Raw genomic sequence first — 19,328 nt, 5'->3', positions numbered from 1 at the left:
ATTGATAATGCTCTGCTACAGAAAGGAATCAAGGGCTAGATATCTGAACGGAAGGAGTCATACAATGTAAGGTTTCTTAAACTTTATATGTGTTTAATTTATCGTTTTAGAAAGTTCTTATTTAGGATGTTAATAAACATACTTGTGAGTAGATCTAAGATCCTGGTAAAATAATTTCCAACAAATTCATAAGGTGGCAGTGTGTTGTATGAATAAGTCGTGGGGTTTTTAGTTGGGGAAGACGATTGGTGAGGTGTTGGAGGTGTTATGTGGTCTGAATGGAATGTGCCATGGTGTGTTCATGAAGGTTTGCGTGAGTGTTGATATCTGGAAACCTCTAGCACATGTGATTAAAAATTATTTGGCGCCAAATAAGCCTTTGATTCAGAAGTCAATTCGGTATGAGAGGCTCCTAGATTTATGTTATTTTTGTGGAATCTTAGGCCACCCGATCAAGAACTGCCTATTGAAGTCGAAGTCTATCGGTAGCAAAGATCAATTGAGGTATGGCGATTGGATTCGGGTTCTGTATCTCGACAAGATAACTGGCCCAATTTTTAAAAAGTCTCGTGGATGCGATTTTAGAGTGGCTTCGTCTGGCGATGTGGTGCATGTGGGGAAGTCGAGCTAGCCCGACAGTTGTCTCTCGACTAGGGGTAGGGTTGCTGGCAGTGGTGCGTCGGGATTCAAACAATCTCCAGTGTCGAATTCTAAAAAAGGAAAGTGTGTCATGGTTGGTGATACAGTTAAATGGCATCCCGTGTCAAGTGTGGTTGTTGTTATTGACAATAATTCTTCTTCTACTTTGGAAACCAAAGATTTATACTTGCCTTGTAATGGGAGAGGTGTTGATTCTATTTCTAAAAATAGTGCTAATGTTCACACTTTGAGTAGACCCATTGATAACAATTATTTATTACTTGACAGTGGGGATTTTGACACTCATTGTGCATTAAAAACTAGATTGGCATATGTTGATTCAGGGGCTGGAAGGAGGACAGTGTTATCGGGGTGAGTGTCGTGGCTAATTCGGAGGTCATTAGGTTAAGGTCTGACGTGGTGATGGATGGTGTGGGTTCTTCTCACGTGACTCTCATGCATGGGGTTACATCAATTTCTTCACAGGCAATCAAAAATAATTTCAAAAAAGTTTCTTTTCAATATAAATATGGAGTGCTTAAAGTTTAGTCCAAAAATCCTGAAAAGGTTATTAAGCGTGGCTTGAAAGATGACTGTTTATCGCTTATTTTGGCTCCTATTAATTTACATGAGGTTCAGGTAGATGCTATTGATTTTGATGGTAGGTGTGACGCGCCAGTAACTTTACACTTGAGTGAAGCTGACTTAATGACGTGAACTGAGCCCATTTTGCTTGAAACTACTTGATGGGCATCAATTTTGATATTCTTAGGCAATTGCATTTGTTCTTCAAGCATTCTCAATTGAATTAGGATTTTAAACTCTTTTGCTTAGTTCTCAATTGATTTGAAACTTTTTTTTTTTTCATATATCTTTTACTTTTTTCTTAGAAAATTTGAAGTTTTTTTATTTTTTATTACGACATTAGGATTAATTGGATTGGAATCCTAATCTTATTAGATGTCATTCAGAATTAGAGAGAGAAAAAAAAAGTAAAAGATAAATAAAAACTTATTTTTGTAAAAAAACAATGCAATTACTAAAAAAAAAACAACAACAACATGAAAATATCAATATCCATGTTTTTGTAAGAAAAAAGAAAACTCATAAACCTTAAAAAAGTTTAAAATTTCATACAACCATGTTTTTGTAATTTTATTTTTAACTTTTTTGGTATTATGAAATTATCCTTAAAATTAGGGGTAAGTTGAAAAATGCCTTTTTTATTCATCAATTAATCAAATTTATTTTTAATTTTATATTTATTTGAAACATACCTCTTTTTATATGTATTGTACCCAAAATACCCTTACATAAGAGAATCACATGGAGAGTATCTTGAAGTGACAGGGGTAAAATTGGTACAATATTAAAAAAAAAGGTAAAAATGATAGATTTTAAAAAAGAAGGTAAAAATAAAAGAGGACAATATAAAAAGGATATAGAGTGTAATTTCCTCCTAATAACCCCAAATTAAGTGGTGAATAGGAGCATTATGGACCTTAGAAGTAGATGGACGGACATATAAGGTCTGAATTGGGCTCACCCTAGCCCAGCCCATATAGATTCGAGCCATAAATCAAACCGACCTTAACCAACGACCACACCATCGCGGACAGCTTCTAACCACCCTCTGCTTCACTTTCTAGTTGGTCCATTCCATACTACCTTCCATGGCCATGGCCATGCTCACGCTTTAGATTCTGTTTCAGTTTCTGGATCATGGGGTTTTCAAGGTTTATCAAAAGTTTCAATGCCCAACAATGGGGAAATGCCAGAATCAAAGCTTACCCACTTGGGTACATTTACAGAAGGACATTGTCATCGAGCACGAAAATTTTCAACAATGGCGAAGACTCGGTTCTTCCAGTTTTAATCGTTGGAGCAGGGCCAGCGGGTCTCGTTCTTTCTATACTTTTAACCAAATTGGGTACACACACTCTATACTCTTAGCTTGATCATGTTAAACTCTTTTGCTTGCTTTTGTGTTGGAAGATTTCTATGATCAGATTTCTCCTTTATGTTGGGATTTGAATGTTGAAATTGGGTTTGATCATATGTTAATGTTTGTTTATCTTTTAGGTGTTAAATGTGCGGTTTTGGAGAAAAGTAAGACTTTTTCTAAACATCCACAGGCACACTTCATCAACAACCGAACCATGGAGGTTGGTTTTTTTTAGGTGGAAGATATAATTCAAATGGGTTATTTGGAATTTCAGGGTTCATTTGAAATTTCTTGTTGTTAGGTGTTTCGTAAATTGGATGGCCTTGCAGAGAAGATTCAAAGATCCCAACCACCAGTGGAATTATGGAGAAAGTTCATATATTGTACTTCACTTTCTGGTTCAATTCTTGGCTCAGTTGACCATATGAAACCTCAAGGTGCTGAGTTGATTCTATAACTTTTAAATATTGACACATTAAGTGTTAGTTATTAGATTTCAGATATTGGCCAACATGACATTTATTCTAAGGTCTTTATAGTTGTAGCTTTTAAATATCATTGCATTCTTACAGAAAATGTGAACATTTTAATGATACTGAACATGTCTGTTGTGTTATAAACATTATCAACAGATTTTGAGCAAGTTATTAGCCCGGTATCTGTTGCACACTTCTCCCAATATAAATTGTCAAGGTTACTACTTAAGCAGCTTGAGAATCTTCAATTCCGGGTTGGTGGATCGGAAGGATTGGAAGGCCTTAACCATGGGATCATTAGGGAAAGGCAAATATTGATGGGGCATGAGTGTTTAGCCATTGATGCTAATAATGACTATGTTACTGTAACTGCTTCTTGTGTCAAGGATGGAAAGTTAGTGGAGGAAGAAATCAAGTGTAATATCCTTGTTGGTGCAGATGGTGCTGGAAGTACTGTACGTAGGCTTGTGGGAATAGATATGAAAGGTGAAAGAGAGTTGCAAAAGCTTATTAGTGTCCATTTTATGAGCAAAGACCTTGGACAATACTTGCTTAGTGAGAGACCTGGTATGCTGTTTTTCATTTTCAATACTGAAGCCATTGGGGTCCTTGTTGCTCATGATCTCAATGAAGGTGAATTTGTTTTCCAGGTACCCCATATTCTAAATGGATATATTTTAGAAAAGCATTCTTACTATAAATTTACAAATGTTATAATTATCTCATGTTCTTGCAGATACCATTCTATCCACCTCAGCAGAACTTTCAAGATTTCAGTCCTAAGGTACTCCTTAACATTAGAGATGGTTTGTCTAATAAAATATTAGTTGTATGATACTCTATGAAAGTTTTGCTTGAATCAAGGGTGTTTATTGGATTGAAGTATGAGAAAAGGGAATGGTCATGTCATATTATGGGCTTGAAATGAAACATACTTTATTTTGATAGTTATTTTTTTTTTAAATCAAATTCTTCTAGATGTGTGAGGAGTTAATTCTTAAATTAGTTGGTCGAAAGCTCAGAGACCTAGATGTGGTTGATATAAAGCCATGGGTTATGCATGCTGAAGTGGCTGAGAAGTTTCTAAGTCATGACAAGAGGATATTGCTTGCTGGTGATGCTGCTCATCGTTTCCCTCCTGCTGGGGGATTTGGTAAGTTGTTTGGTTAAAAGTTGAGTATGAAATCCTACTTACATAGCATGGATCAAGTATTGATTTTGACATTGTAGCTTAGTTGCTAATGTTGTACTTAATGGAAGATCAGTTAATTTATTTTCGAAGCCCTATCGACTATTTTATTAATAACACTCAGAGCCCATGATTTTTTTGCAGGAATGAACACTGGAATTCAGGATTCTCATAATCTTGCCTGGAAAATAGCTTCTGTATTAAAGGGTATTGCACCGATTTCAATGCTTAATACTTATGAAACAGAACGTAGGCCGGTATTGGTTTATCTTTTTCACTTGTATTGTTCATACCTTTTGATTTCCTAAATCCAATATTAAAGTTTCCTACATACATTGTTATCTGTTAATGTTAGATTGCCATTCTCAACACGAAGCTTAGCGTTCAAAACTTCAAAGCAGCCATGGCAGTTCCTGCTGCACTTGGTCTTGATCCTACTGTTGCAAACTCAGGTAAACCAAAGCAACCAATAGCCTTTTATATGCAGCATTGTTAATAATCATTATAGCTTTCTCTTTAGAAAACTGTATCTATTTGTTTTACTCTTGATTGCAGTCCACCATGTTATCAATGGAGTTGGTGCTGTTTTGCCATCTGGAATACAGAGGGCAATTTTGGACGGAATATTTGCAATAGGCCGTGCACAGCTCTCAGAATATCTTTTGAATGAAAAGAACCCACTTGGTCATTCAAGGCTTGCTAAGCTAAGACAAATATTTGATGAAGGAAAGAGCCTTCAACTCCAGTTCCCTGCAGAGGATCTTGGTTTCAGGTATCATACTTAATGACTTTCTATGAAACTAAATAACTTTAACAATATCATCCACCTATCTACCACTTATAATCATCAACTGAACAAACATCTTTTCAATAGTTTCTCATTCTAGACACTGGTGTTTAGGTACGTTGAAGGAGCACTTGTTCCCGACAGTGATGGCATGCCGGGGACTCCTGAAGCACCTACTGGACGCCGGAGAGATTATATTCCAACTGCAGATCCAGGGTGCAAGCTGCCCCATATGAATGTAAGGGTGTTATCAAATTCCTCTAGTAAGGTAAGCTGCTTATTAGTTTGCTTGTTATCAATTCTGTTTCCATAACCACTTGACTATTCCAAAGTTTGACTCTTTAAGATATGTCATAAAATTATGTAGGAAATAATTTCAACACTAGATCTTATTTCCGGAGACAAAGTTGAGTTTCTTCTCATTATAGCACCTACCGAGTCATCGTACCATCTTGCTCGTGCTACATTAGAGGTGGCTGAGGAATTCAAGGTGCCTGTAAGAGTATGTGTGCTCTGGTCTGCTGATAGTACCGAAGGAGTTGAAGTAGGAAGTAAGGCGTTTATGGCACCTTGGGAGAATTACATAGATGTTCTCGAGACAAGGATGTCACCTACTTCGCCTTCATGGTGGGATTTATGCAAGATGACTGACAAAGGAGCCATCCTTGTTAGGCCTGATGATCACATCTCCTGGCGTGTGAAATCAGGACTTGTTGGGAATCCTGTAAAGGAAATGAAAAGGGTTTTTTCTGCTGTTCTTAGTGTCAACTGAATTTCCCGACACTCATAGGCAATATTTTTGTATTGTTGACTTTCGAAAATCAAATAAAAATTTAATATATATTTTTTTACCCTGATGTTTTTGCTTACCATTTGCTTTGATCACATATTGCAGGCATTTAAGTTAGTTAGTAAATGGATTGAGCATAAGCCAGAAATTAATGGAATTACATTTACCAATGAGCAATTCTAGTTTTTTGTACAAGTAAAGAACAGTTCTGACCCAAGAATGTGCTATAAAATGGACAAAAAGGGGGTTTCCTAATTAAACCTGAACAAACCATGTATGTTTTGTTATGATTCTTTGAGTTGTATTGTCCAAAAGACTCGTGAAGATCCATCCATGAAAGATGCTACTAAATGGTATATTATTTGTCATCAAGCATGGCCAGTCAAAACCATAAGCAAATGACCCATAGATCCTGTGGCAATTCCAAGCAATCCACCAGCAACAACCTGCAAATGATACAATGCCATTAAAATCCATGTTGATGATCAACCAACAAGGCTGTAAAGTCACAAGGCAAAAAGGTTTTATTACATCTTTATCAAAAAGAACAAAAAAAACTTTATTGCATCATTTATCTATGAAACTATAGTATAGGCATAAATATAAGAAGTCCTACAATCCATCATGTGACTATGAAGCCAAAAGATTGTTCAGAACACAGGAATTTTAGACACTAAAAAATACTAACAGCGTAGAAGTAATGAACCAGAAGTAGTTGTAATATATTTGAGACAAAATCCATCAAAAGTAAGAACACTACTAAGAGCTCCTATAACCATTAAATGCATTATTAGTTTAATGAATATTAATTTATTTTAGCCAGTGAGTGTGTAATAGTAAGATAAAATTTAATGGTCTGGAGCTAATCAATGTCTGCATACTTAATGTATAAGAATACTTTCTCATAATCTTTGTGTGCTTCTAATTATAATCAAGTTTAGGAAACAATATAGCGAACCTGCGGAGGGGTGTGACCTAGAAGTTCACGAAGTGGTCTGCTCTCAGCTAGAGGATGCTCAGCAGGAAGTTCATAAACAATTTGATTCAAAACCTGCAATAAATACATAATGGTTATATAAAACCAATTCAAACCACGAGAAGCTTTACAAAGCTAACAGATAACTTGCAAACACTTGAAACCAAAGCTTCTAAAACTCTGAATTCTAGACAAAGCCTCAAAAGAGAGACTGATGAACAGAAAGAAATAGCAATACAACACAGACTACAGAGGCTGGAAAAGAAAATGAGAGAAGAAAAATTATCGAACCTCTGCTTGGCGTCCAGCATGTAGTCTTACACCAGTGGCATCATACATGACCTGCAACAAGCATCTTACATTAAAGATCTCCCTACAAGAACAGAACATGAACTATCTTATAAAAAACAGGAGAATTATAAGCCCTGATCATAGATGACAAGAAGTATGGAACCATAATGTTTCCTCCAGAAATTAGAGTTCAACTCTTTTAAATTATATAATGAACTATTTTCATTTGTATGAGTTCTTTGCGAATGACAATAAAATGTAGGGACAAGAGGACATACAACACACGCTAAGATCAATGCAATAGCAAACACCGATCCTCCAAAGCCTTCTTGGAAACCAATGGCAGCTGCAAGAGCAGTAACAGTTGCAGAATGAGATGATGGCATTCCACCAGACCCAACAAGTTGCTTGAGATCCCAGCGTCTTTCTTTATACCTGCAAATCTAAGAAATCATAAGACTCTTATACCATTATGAAGTATCATAATTTCCCATTGTTAAAGTCAAGAACATATTCTCCAATCTCAACTCAAAAGAAAACCAATATTCCCACTGAACTTTCCTTTTCATATCTCATTTCCCCTTTGCCCACATCAAATGAAGAAGAAGATAGAAACCAAATTTTAAAGATTTCAACCATGTTTCATTCAACAAGAAAATAGTGTTTGCAGCTCAAACAGCTATAACTACAAGCACAACAAGCACCCAGAAATTGAAACTTAACAATCCAAAAACAAAGAAAGAAGAAAAGAAATGCTAGTTGGTAGAGTTAAGAACAAGTTAACTATTTGGGTTTTCAAGATTTGATAATTCGACCCATAAATTGAAATGCTAAATTGCTTTATTTTCCACGTAAAAAGATTTGCGGAAGAAGTAATCAAACATCAAGAAAAGAAATTAGATCCAATAAAAAGACAATACCTTGGTAACTCGACCAAATAACTTTCGAACACGAATCACAAGAAGAAAACGACATTATACAAACCAAATTCTAAACATAAAAAGAAAGTATACCAGAAATAATACTCAATAAACGAAACTCCAGATCCCAATTATAATTCCAAAGATTGAAAATCAAAGCGAGAGATGAAAAAGAAAGTACCAGGCAGTGAAGAACTTGATGGTCTGGGCCATGACGAAAGCAAGAAAAGCAGAAATAAGAGGGAAATTCGTCAAGATTGTCGAAGAAGACACAGCCGAATTTCCCACCGCCGTAACAGAGGTCGCCGTCATCTCATCCATCACTTCAAAAATCTCGTCTTTCGTTCTCAATTCTTCTTAGAATCGAATCAAAATTCTGGAAAAATGAAGAAAACCCAGCTCAAAAAATGTACAATGGACAGTCTCTGACTGATTCAACGAAATTTGTAGAGAAAGAGAGTTGCTTTGATTTGTAAAAGTTTTCCCGGGAAAGGGATGGAAAATTATACCTATTTCAATTAATGGCTTCTTCTGATTTTTAACTGTCTTTCTTTGCCTTTGCTACTCTTTAATGATTTTTATTCATTAAAATTGATTTTGTTTTTAGTTTTAACTTTTGGGATTTTGAATTTTAGTTAATTAATTTAATTTAATAAAATTGAGTTATTTGTGAGAGACTACTCCTTAGATCAAATAATGTGATGAAAAGGGATATGCCCAACCCATGTTCTAGAATATACCATATTTGTCATTTTACAATTTGGATTGAAATTGGGTTTATTCTATTCTATTTGGGCTTATTTACCCAACAAATGAAGTTAACCAACAAAGTGGCAAAATTCCATAGTCAATAATTCTATCCAAACTAAAACAAAAATACACTAATAATTTCTTTTTCTTTTTCATGGAGTGTGGATCGATGCATTTATTTAAATGTTACTTAAATTTGGAAGGCTTTTCTTAGGTGTCGTTTGGTAACACTTTTGTTTTCTTAATTTTTTAATCATAAAATAAAAGTAAAATTTTTATTTTTAAAAAACAAAAATACGTTCTGTAACCACTTTTGTTTTTCAATTTTAAAAACATAAAACAAAAGTGTGTTTTGTAAAGTTCATTTTTATTTTTATTTTTTGATTTTATTTAAGTCAGGTCAAGATCCGGGGTTGGATTCGAGTTCAGGTCAGAAGCTGGGTTCAGCGCCAAGGCCGTGAGGAGGGGATTTTGGTCCGGGTTCTGGTTGTAATTCAAAAGATTGATTAAGAAAAAAAATGTTTAAAAAAATATTGAAAGTGATTTTTATTTTTTTTTAAATTTTGATTTCTATTTATAAAATTGAAAATTAAAAATAGTTTTATAGAACATGTTTTTTAAAAATATTTTTATTTTTTCACTTTTAAAAACAGAAAATTGATTAAACAGGTGTTACCAAACGCCACCTTAATTATTGAGATTATTGAATTTAAGGATTTTTTTTTCTAATTTTAATAAAAAAGGTTTAATGTAGACGAAAAATCAGAATGCATAATTTAGTACATATAAAATTTGAATAGGTGATTTGTTATTTGGAGAGCATAATTTAATATATAGACAATCATAAAATTAATAAAATTGAATGAAATTGGACAAAAAATTAATAATCTCAATAGTTTAAAAAAGAATTTTTAACGGTTAAAAAATTTCATGATTTAGCTATGTCAAAATTAAAGGGATAAAAATTTTAATTAACTTTTATTGAATAATATGTTTGACTTGACTATTTACATTTGATTTTTTTTTTTTACCATTTTAGATTATTCTTTTTATTTATATTTTTTTTATTTAAGGAAAGAGTGAAGCACTTTTGCGTGTGGATTACTTGCTACATTACATCATTACTTAAAAAGTACATATCATCATCATTGTTCTTTTTTAAGCATCTAGTGTTACTGCCATGCTTTACAAAAAAAAAAATCAAACTTTAACTAATTTATAAATTATAATTGTGAGAATTGATGTAAGTGTTCTAATGCCTAAAGCAATGCCATATATTTATTTTGAAATATACATTTTTTCTAATATTTTATTATTAGGATAAGGGTAAAAATGTGAGAGAAATATGGGAATAGTGGTTAAATAGATCATCAAACTTAAGGCTCAAAGAAGAGACAATTGGTCAAGTAGATAAAGAAACAAGTCACAACACTTGCATTCATCATGTGAGTTTTTGCCACTACTTAACATAAAAGTGTACTCCCAAGTTGCCAACTTTAACTTTGGATTTTTTTTAATAACCTTTGTTATTTTAAATGTTAATGATAGTCTATTCTTCAATATTTTAATCAATGTATATATATTAAAAAAAAAAAAAAGCCATAAATATGCTCAAAATGCACCAATATTATTACTAAGTTATAATATTGATTTACAAAACTTAAAAGTTAAGACCAAAATAATAAAAATAAAAACTATACCTTGTCATTTTTTGTGCATTAATGTGTTTTTCAATAAATACAACAAATATAATTTTGTCTTTATATAAATTATTTTTATAAACCTATTTTTTATTTTAAATTATATTTTCATATATAAACTATAAACGGTATAATTGTTTCTTTAAATAATAATAATTCCCAATGTGTCTGTATAAAAATATGAATAAACTTGCTCAAGTCATTGGCTTTGGCACTATCTAAATAAAAATCTGTCCATAAAACGACAATAAATTGGTATGGACTGAATATATGATATGTAAAATGATAACAAAATTTACACACTTAACAGAAGGAAAAAAAGATAATAATGTAATAATTCCTTTTGTTATTATTATGAATTATTTCTTGTACATTTGAAGCCATTTTCTCTGTGTTGTAACAGGTTTGGTTAGTCTTCATTTGGGTGCTACTACATCAGGAAACTGCAAAGAAAAAGCTTGAGAAAATAAGAAAGTGTCATTTTCAATACTATAATCCATAAATAACAAGACATTCCTATACAAATATTTGACTGGTTTTGTAAGAATAGTTTTGCAATAATGGAGTTTGCCTAATAATACAAATATTCAGAAGAGATAAGAAAACAAAGAAAGTAGTTCACAATCAAAGTCACAGATAGCTGAGCTTACCCCCCATAACTTGTAATTTGTACTGTTTTTATATGCTGCTGACCAAAATATGTCAAATCTCATGTTTCTAAGCTTCAAATGAACTGTGGCATCATATAAATATTTTGCTAACTTGTTGAAATAAATCAGCAGATGGGATTTTTTAACATTATCATCACCTTTATGAAACTGTGGGATTGATTGTTAAGAGGTAGGTTGAGTCTTTGCTGACAAGTTAATTAGTTCTGCTTTTGCTGCTTCCATTACAACATGAAAATCTGTTTGTGTATACCTTCCCCTGCAATGCAGAAATTATTAGTACCGAAAAGTCGATGTTTGGAAAGTATGATTGAATTGAATAGAATTGGATAATTTTAAGGGAATGGGAATCATGTGAGTTTGTTATAAAATTGGAGAGGATAAGAATTAATCCCCTTGGAAAACTTGAGATAATTTTATCCTATCCACACTCCCACATTCAAGTATTTCGGAAAGAACAAAAATCATAACTTTGAACCCAACTTTGATCAATTCAATCATTCTTTTATTTTCTTTGTTCCTTATATTTCATAATTTGATTTTATCCAATCTAATCCTACTTTCTAAACCAACAGTAATGAGTGGTATGCTGCCTTTCATATCAGATCAACTTCAGGGGTTAGTATTCAAAATGAGTAATACAGCTTTGTTTAAGGTACCAGAAGTGAGTTTTTGACCACATTGTAGATGGATAAGCTGGACTTGCAATGCCATGCATTATCCTTGCAATAGATCTGGGAGTAAATTTTACTTGTGAGTTTCCCTGCAGAAATACCTGTTATTCCAAAACAAAACAAAAAAAAAAAGTTTAAGTTAAAATCACTAGTGACCTGCTGATTACAGAATTCAAGTATGGATTATAGGCTAAAAGCTTCTTACTTTTATATCTGCTCGCAAAAATGGGCTGCATGGGAATGATAATAAGACTATCAGTATATAACAATTGATAATAAGATTAAAGAATAAAAAAGGATCAAGTATATGAAGAGCTGTGGAATAGCTTTCATGATGAATCATCATCTGGTGTTAGTAGTAGTACTACAACTGTCAGAGGTAAGATCTGGACAAACCTGCTTTGACCCATCTTATTAGGATGATCATTATTATCAGTTTCGTTGAAATAATCCAGTATTCTTTTTTGTAAGCATAGTGTGTGCTCTGCACCACAGCAACCTTGCAACTTTTCGCATGAATTAACAGCAAATACGACCGCATCATACATTGCATCAAACTTCCACACCTAAGGCCAGAACAGAAATTTATTCACAGGTCGGAATTCAGGAAAAGCAAGAACATTCTTAGTTTTTATCAAAACAAAATTAAAAAATGTGACAAGCCAATCAATAAGATTTCGTAAACTTGAGAAAGCAAACATTATTTTCAGCATGAATTATGTGCAGCTGCAATCGACTGTTTATCTCAGTTTATATATAAGGAAATTCAGCTTCTTAGTCTTGTCTATCATGATAATACCTTACAACTTTCAACCTCTGATAACCATTTTGTAAGAACCGCTGACAGTGAACAAAGATCCGTAGGAACTTGCACAATTGTATAGCAGAAGGCTTGGTCTTTTAGCTCATATGTTACTTCTCCCTTGAACTAAAAACAAGAACACAAGGATCAGCACCAGGAAAGGATCAGAAGACAAAAATAAAAATGCAAGCTGGTTAAGACCCCAATTATCCAGAAGTTACAACTCCAAAAGGCTGAAACATGACAGAAGTATGAGACAGAGATTAAATTGGCCTAACTCATACCAAGCAAATAAACAATAAGAGATAGATAGATAGAGAGAGAGAGAGAGAGAGAGAGAGAGAGAGAGAGAGAGAGAGAGAGAGAGAGAGAGAGAGAGAATACACTTCAGAAACCACCTACATTACATATTAAATTTATTTTCTATTCTTATCTCCAATAGCTAAATAATATAAAACATAGTCTTCTTTCGAATAGTTCCATACCTTCAGATTCTGTAACTGAATTGATAGATCAGTAGTCATAACTCCGATGCTATTCGCTACAGTTGGTATGTCAAACACATACTTTCCTTGCTTCATTTCAGACCTGAAAATCTCCATGTCATAATTGCTTAGCCAAAATCTTATTGACAACAAATAGTACTCAACTAGCTTAGTTTTTTTAACAATTAAAGATACTCACTTTTTCAGAATTTCAGCAACAACAATATCCCTTTCAGCAAGAACATCAGGAGGTGTCTGCAAATGTGCAAGTAATACTATTGGTAAGCATCAATGATCAAACTAATATAATGAGGAAAAGAACAGGTAATTTTCCCTAAGGAACGGGTTTCTAGGACAGCTATATCATATAGTCTCACATAGTAGGACAAATGTTTTATATAATTCCTGCCATTGGTAACATGTTTATAGCTTCTGAGAGCACCCGCAGCAAGTAGAACTCCCAGGTGAACAGAGGTTATAACGAATTTTCTACCCACCTTATGAAAATTTAAGGTACAAGTAACATTTATCTGCGGTAGTAAACGCAGGTATTGCACTTCACCCAATTCCAATTGTGTCAGAAGTGTGAACATCACCTGGAAAATGGTCAAAAATAACAATGGAATGCTTTAGAAGGTTGCAGTGTATGAGAATCAAAAAATAAGTACAACACCCTTATGTGCATATTATATAGTTTGTGTCTCTTTCATGACAATACATCATGAACCTGAACCACCACCAATCACAGAGCATTCATGACTAATTATATAATAAACTTGAGAGTTGAACATGAAAAGTAAAAGGAGAAAACCTCTTCTTTCATATCGAGTTTGCAAGAAGCGGATTCTTTTACAAGTGAGAAGATCTTCCCTTGTGATTTATTATCATTGGTGAAAACTTGAGAAAGGAATTTGTCTACTGCATATTGATCAACTCCTTCACTGCAAACAAAATACTACCAATTTAAATTTTGTGAAACCAACAAACCATTATGCTAAATGACAAGGTATAATTCTTATCTGACTACCTGAACATAAGACTACGAAGCTTGAAATACGTGTCATCATCCAAAAATAGATGACAATACGATGATCGGCCATCTCGCCCTGCTCGCCCAATCTCCTACAGAAGTATAACTCTATCTTATAGGAAACGTTAACTCAAATGTCTTTCAAATAATCAGTGAATAGAAACAAGAGTTCAACCTGAACATATGCCTCCAAACTTTCTGGCAAGCTGTAGTGAATGACCTGAAGCAAATGCAATATGTTAGTATTCAAAATATCTTCACAGAAAGGAAGCTAAGCATTTATACCAGTGGCTTGTGTCTTGATTGGATAAATACAGTAGAATGTTGTCTTTTTATAGTGACATCTAATTTAAAAATAATGCAACAAAGCTATGTTATTATAAGTAGTTTTTCTTACAGCTCCAACATCCGTCTTGTTGAGCCCCATGCCAAATGCTACAGTTGCCACAACCTTTGATAGAAGCAAGAGTTAACAACAGAAGAAATTGAAAGTTTTTCTTAGAATATGAAAAGACTAATTTAAAAAAACTAAAACATATTCATAATATAATGAGCATGATATGATACTCACTACTCTGATCTTGTTTGTACAAAACAATTCCTGTATTCGGCTACGATCTTTTGCAAGTATACCACTGTGGTAACTCTATGTAAAATTTAAAAAAAAAAACGTTGTCAGATTTATACTTCTGTGATACGGCAAATAAAGTTGTGATCTAAAAAAATTAAAACGAACCTTTGCAGAGATGTTGTAATCACGTAAATATCTGCTTAGTACGTCAGTTTCGAACTGCAAACATTAGAATGATGAACTAAGTTGTCTCTCAAAACTGAATATGTATGGACTTTTTTGTTAATCTGATGAGTAAACAAAAATTTCTACTTTATTGCATTAGGTGGTTAAATGAATTATATTTCTACCAAGAAATATACTTTTTCTTCAGGTAATCACACCCAAAATATATAGAAGCAAATTATACATCTGAAAAGAAGTTGAAAAACAAGAAACAGATATAGACACAAGTGAGCCAGTGAGACAGTCTAGATGGCATAACAGATAGCCAGTAAAATATATATCATATTTATATATGAAAGAGCACACACAGTGAAATATTGCATGTACCTGAAATTTGCAGTATACAATGATGCTCTGAACTTCTTTGAATGGAGAAGACTTTATCAATGCTAGCAGGTCTTTCATTCTAGTTTTATCCATGAAATTTAATAGGATGAGTACTGTACAGAATTTGTTATCATCTTAAAGATATAGAATCTAGGATAGAAAGAGCAACTGCACTTACTTATCTTTACTCAATGATACAGACAAGTGTAAATTATCCCTTAAATGGGCCTTTTGGATGAGACTAGTTGGAGGAATCTCAAGAGCAGACATAACAGCATGTAAAGTTGTGGTTGTTGCAGTAGCTGTCATTGCAAGAATGCAGTTGACATTAAGCTTCTCTTTAAGCAATGATGCTCTTAACCTCATGTATGACGGTCGGAAATTGTGAGACCTGGAATCATACACAACTTCATAAAAGTGAATATGAATTCATTACCAGAAGAAAAATTAAAAACATTCACCTCAAAAACAGGATCAAAATAGACTTCCACATAAAGAGAAAATCTTGATGTAACAATGTCCAAAATATAAGAGTTAAGGCTTAAGAGGCAGTTGCAATCACACTCACCATTCGGATATACAGTGAGCTTCATCCACAACGACAAGTGATACGAGTAAAGTACCAGAAAATATTGACAGGAATTCTGCATTCAAAAATCTTTCTGGTGAAACAAAAAGAACCTGAAATGACACCAAAGACAGAGATTTTATACTCAGATGGAAAAATCACTATACACTAAATGTAAATTAGACTCCACACATAGTCTATCAGTAAAAGAGAGAAAGCCAGCAATCATAACCAAACACAACAATATATAGAAGCATTGCTAGCCACACTCTAAAGGAAGCAAAACTTACCTTAATGAGACCTTGTTGCAGCAACATCTTTGTCTTAGAAACTTCTTCGGGTGTCTAAAACAATGAAAAGAATTCCATTCATACTACTATCAAACTATTCTATATGCTAATGTATGAGACAAAAATGAAGAGAAAGAAAGCAATAATCACCTGACTGCTACAAAAAAGACCTCCCTGGATCATAGGAGGCAGCTGTTTTAGCTGATCAATCATCAATGCAACTAATGGACTAACAACCAAAGTTATCCCAGGTAAAATCATTGCAGGCAACTGGTAACACAGTGATTTACCAGCACCAGTTGGCAAAACAAGCATCGATGATTTCCCATCTAGAACCATCTTTATTGCTTCCAATTGCCCTTCCCTGAACGAATCATAACCATGAGTTAGGCTCAACAGCTTCAACAAGTTCTCTTCCGAAGATTCATTTCGAGCAGCCAAAATCGTTTCCTCAATCGATTCACAATCAAATTTAGCTTTTTTCCCCTCCTGCTTCTCCTTTTCTTTCGTTAAGCTCTCCATAAACACACCATGTTCCTCACAAACACCCTCCTCCGTCTCACCCCCACCTGCTGGTTTAAACTTTTTCTTATATTTCTTGTAAAATCTTCGGCCACCTGATGAAGTACTATTTCCTCTTTTCCCCTTGTTCAAAAACTTCTTATTTCGCTTCAAATTCAACTTCACAAAATTCCCTTCGTTGCCACATTTTCGCAATTTCACCTGCGGCATAGGTTCATTGCTTCCAATCAAATTGGAATGTCTCTTTCCAACTTTCACAGTGTTTCCATAACCAACAGATGCTTCATCTTCGAGCTCTGGCAGTGTCCAATCAGTCTCTGCACAATCAGACCCACCAATATGAACCTTTTGTTGCAAATTTGACGCCAAAGGAGGACATGGTTCATCTTTAATAGGATCAAAACTAACACTAGAACGTCGAAATTTTGAGAAAGACGCAGACTTGGAGAAAAACCCAGCAGGAAGGGTCTCGATAGATATCGGGCTCTGATCGGAAACCCGGTTACGGATTTGGAAAGGTAAAATTGGGGAGAGAGTGGGAAATGGTTCTTCGGGAGGTGTCTGCTCGGGTTCAACGGAGGTCGGATCAGGTGCCTTAGACTTCTTGTGAGAAGAACTTTTGGGCTTTGGAGCGGATTTGGAGTGTGAAGAAGAAGAGGAGGCCTTTACATTGATTTTGGATTTGGTAGTGGAGAAAAGGGTACGCCGTGAAGGAGGAGCCGAGACCGGTGCCGATGTCGGTGCCGGTGGTGAAGGCTTGATAACTCTTGGGGGAGTGTTGGAGACGTGAGAACCGTCGGAATCTGAATCGGAATCCATGGAAGACCGTTGCTGGACTGGAAATGAGTATGGAGATAAGCGATGCCCGCCCTTGTTCTATCCAAATTTCCCGCCATTTCTTTTTTCTTTTTAACAAATAAATATATTTTTCTAATTTTCTCTAATTATTATTTTGTGATAAAAAAAAGGGATTTTTTCATATATATAGCCTTATTAGGGTCAAATTTTAGAGATTTTTACACCTCATGTCAAAATTGACACCTTTTTTACATTTTTATCCTTACCCGGTTTTTTAAACATTTTTAACTTTTACATTTTTCAATTTTACTTTTCAAAAAGTTTAATAATTACAATTTTACCTTTTCCCTTCTTCCTTACACACGTACACGCACGCCACCTCATAAATCCTTTCTTTTTTTTTTTTTGAATTTTTCATCTACCTTATTCAGCCACTCTTCAAACAGAGCTTCCCACGATCACCATTATCAAGCCCTAACCAATTTTTTCTTCCCACGATCACCTTCTCCAAGCCCTCACCCACGTTTTCCTCAACCTACATTGTCTTCCTCCTCTATTTTTTCTCTATATAAATGGCAACCACTAGAAGTGGTTCGAAATCACCATCTCCGGCGAAGAAAGTTTCTAAAAAATCGAAGAAGGCTCCAGCTGTTACTTCCCAAGTCGAACCTAAAATGGGGTTAAAAAAAATTGCTAAAAATTTAGTGGCTGATGTTCCAGAGACATCGGCCTCTAAGAAAAGAGCCCTTCCTGTTAAAGTAGATGCTCCTAAGACTAAGAGAGCAAAAATTTCCAAGTCTGCACGCGATGTAAGTTTCTCTTTGTTGTTTTTAAATTTTTCTTTAGTTTTTTTCTGGTTGTTTTATTTCTGGTGTTACATTTGATGATTTAAAGTTTTCCCCATTTTTTGTTCTAGGTTTCCTCAGATTCCGATTTTGAGGATGAAGTGCATGGTGAGGACCAAAAGCCCAAAGTTAAATCAAAGGTAATTTAAATTTGCTTGGTTTCATTTTATTGTGTTAATTTTTACATGAGCTTTTTAGGTCACTGGTTTAGGTGTTTATTAGGATGTTTTTATGTTTTTTTTGTGTTCTTTATGTATTTCTGTCATGTATTGTGGTTGATGTTGTTTTGTTGTTTTTATTCAGTTGTTGTTTGGTTGTTGAAAAAAAACCCAGTTCAATTCGTATTTTGTCACAGTTTTGAGTTGCTTTTCCCCATTGGTTGGTTATATGTTTTTTGTGAATTTGTTTTCGGTTGTTTTACACACTATTGGTATTGAAAAGCATTTTACTAATTTCAATTGCAACCAGATCTTTCAGTTTATTCTTTAGTTTTGTATATGTTTATTGTCAGTTTTTTCTCGGTTGTTTGTCACACTACTATTTTCGACTACCATTTTCGAAATTTCATAACAACGAGTTTGTACAGTGTTGTTTTATTTTAGTTGTTTATGTTTTTTTGAAAGTTGTTTATCTCTTACATTTATCATACTGTAAGGGTTTAGGAAAACGTTGTTTTTAGGTTTTTTATTGGCTGTAATTTGGTTACTACATTTTCATATATTCATTGTTATTGTATCTAAGATTTGTTGCTTTTGTTTTTCTTTTTTGTTGCAGGTCCATGCTAGGACCTCAGTGAAGGTTGAAGGATTTGACCTACCAAAGAAAAATCCTGCTAAGGTGTCTTTTTTTTTAAAAAAAAAATATTATTTTTATTATTTGTTTTCTATTTTTTTTTTAGTTTTTTTGTTTTTGTCCCGATTTATTTTGTTTATATTGCTACGGGAATGGGATTATATATATGACCGAAGAATCGTTCATTGCTAAAGCCTTTTCCACTGCTACTTTCCAGGTGATAGAGAACATTAAATCTTGTCTTTCAGATGTACAGCTTGAAATCTTT

At 33.9% G+C, this 19,328-nt stretch overlaps 3 protein-coding genes across 8 annotated transcripts; 1 reads left to right on the top strand and 2 right to left on the bottom strand.

The window, feature by feature from the left end:
- Nucleotides 1–2,219: 2,219 nt before the first annotated feature.
- Nucleotides 2,220–5,893, top strand: LOC115714251 (uncharacterized). 2 transcript variants are annotated; one of them, XM_030642879.2, is made up of 11 exons: nt 2,220–2,569; nt 2,722–2,804; nt 2,886–3,021; nt 3,217–3,710; nt 3,797–3,844; nt 4,039–4,213; nt 4,394–4,506; nt 4,605–4,701; nt 4,805–5,021; nt 5,151–5,304; nt 5,383–5,513. In XM_030642879.2, exons 1-11 carry the CDS (start codon nt 2,362–2,364, stop codon nt 5,401–5,403), a joined length of 1,746 nt encoding a protein of 581 aa, XP_030498739.2. In that variant the 5' UTR covers nt 2,220–2,361; the 3' UTR covers nt 5,404–5,513. The 2 variants fall into 2 exon arrangements, with proteins under 2 accessions (XP_030498739.2, XP_030498738.2); XM_030642878.2 differs by having other exon boundaries at nt 2,225–2,569; nt 5,404–5,893.
- A 70-nt stretch (nt 5,894–5,963) lies between these two features.
- Nucleotides 5,964–8,673, bottom strand: LOC115714252 (uncharacterized). 2 transcript variants are annotated; one of them, XM_030642882.2, is made up of 6 exons: nt 8,523–8,673; nt 8,195–8,389; nt 7,372–7,528; nt 7,094–7,144; nt 6,785–6,877; nt 5,964–6,272 (listed from the first exon to the last, which is right to left on the bottom strand). In XM_030642882.2, the coding sequence occupies exons 2-6, from the start codon at nt 8,332–8,334 to the stop codon at nt 6,195–6,197; spliced, it is 519 nt and encodes a 172-aa protein (XP_030498742.1). In that variant the 5' UTR covers nt 8,335–8,389; nt 8,523–8,673; the 3' UTR covers nt 5,964–6,194. The 2 variants fall into 2 exon arrangements, with proteins under 2 accessions (XP_030498742.1, XP_030498741.1); XM_030642881.2 differs by having other exon boundaries at nt 8,195–8,592.
- A 2,027-nt stretch (nt 8,674–10,700) lies between these two features.
- LOC115711969 (ATP-dependent DNA helicase Q-like 5) lies at nt 10,701–17,558 on the bottom strand. 4 transcript variants are annotated; one of them, XR_009687217.1, is made up of 20 exons: nt 16,254–17,558; nt 16,104–16,157; nt 15,814–15,926; nt 15,424–15,636; nt 15,246–15,324; nt 14,859–14,912; nt 14,694–14,768; nt 14,520–14,573; nt 14,298–14,342; nt 14,120–14,214; nt 13,904–14,033; nt 13,470–13,688; nt 13,292–13,347; nt 13,093–13,195; nt 12,605–12,733; nt 12,202–12,371; nt 12,011–12,035; nt 11,791–11,906; nt 11,114–11,390; nt 10,701–10,906 (listed from the first exon to the last, which is right to left on the bottom strand). XR_009687217.1 is itself a non-coding variant. In XM_061113232.1 (20 exons), exons 1-19 carry the CDS (start codon nt 17,442–17,444, stop codon nt 11,297–11,299), a joined length of 3,015 nt encoding a protein of 1,004 aa, XP_060969215.1. In that variant the 5' UTR covers nt 17,445–17,558; the 3' UTR covers nt 10,701–10,906; nt 11,272–11,296. The 4 variants fall into 4 exon arrangements, 2 of the variants coding, with proteins under 2 accessions (XP_060969215.1, XP_030496029.1); XR_004010763.2 differs by having other exon boundaries at nt 13,590–13,688; XM_061113232.1 differs by having other exon boundaries at nt 11,272–11,390.
- Nucleotides 17,559–19,328: the final 1,770 nt, after the last annotated feature.

Source organism: Cannabis sativa, chromosome 4 (assembly GCF_029168945.1).
Source record: "Cannabis sativa cultivar Pink pepper isolate KNU-18-1 chromosome 4, ASM2916894v1, whole genome shotgun sequence".
NCBI lineage: Eukaryota > Viridiplantae > Streptophyta > Magnoliopsida > Rosales > Cannabaceae > Cannabis > Cannabis sativa.
The sequence above is the reverse complement of the archived record's forward strand: the minus strand, read 5'-3'. Positions and strand labels throughout refer to the sequence as shown.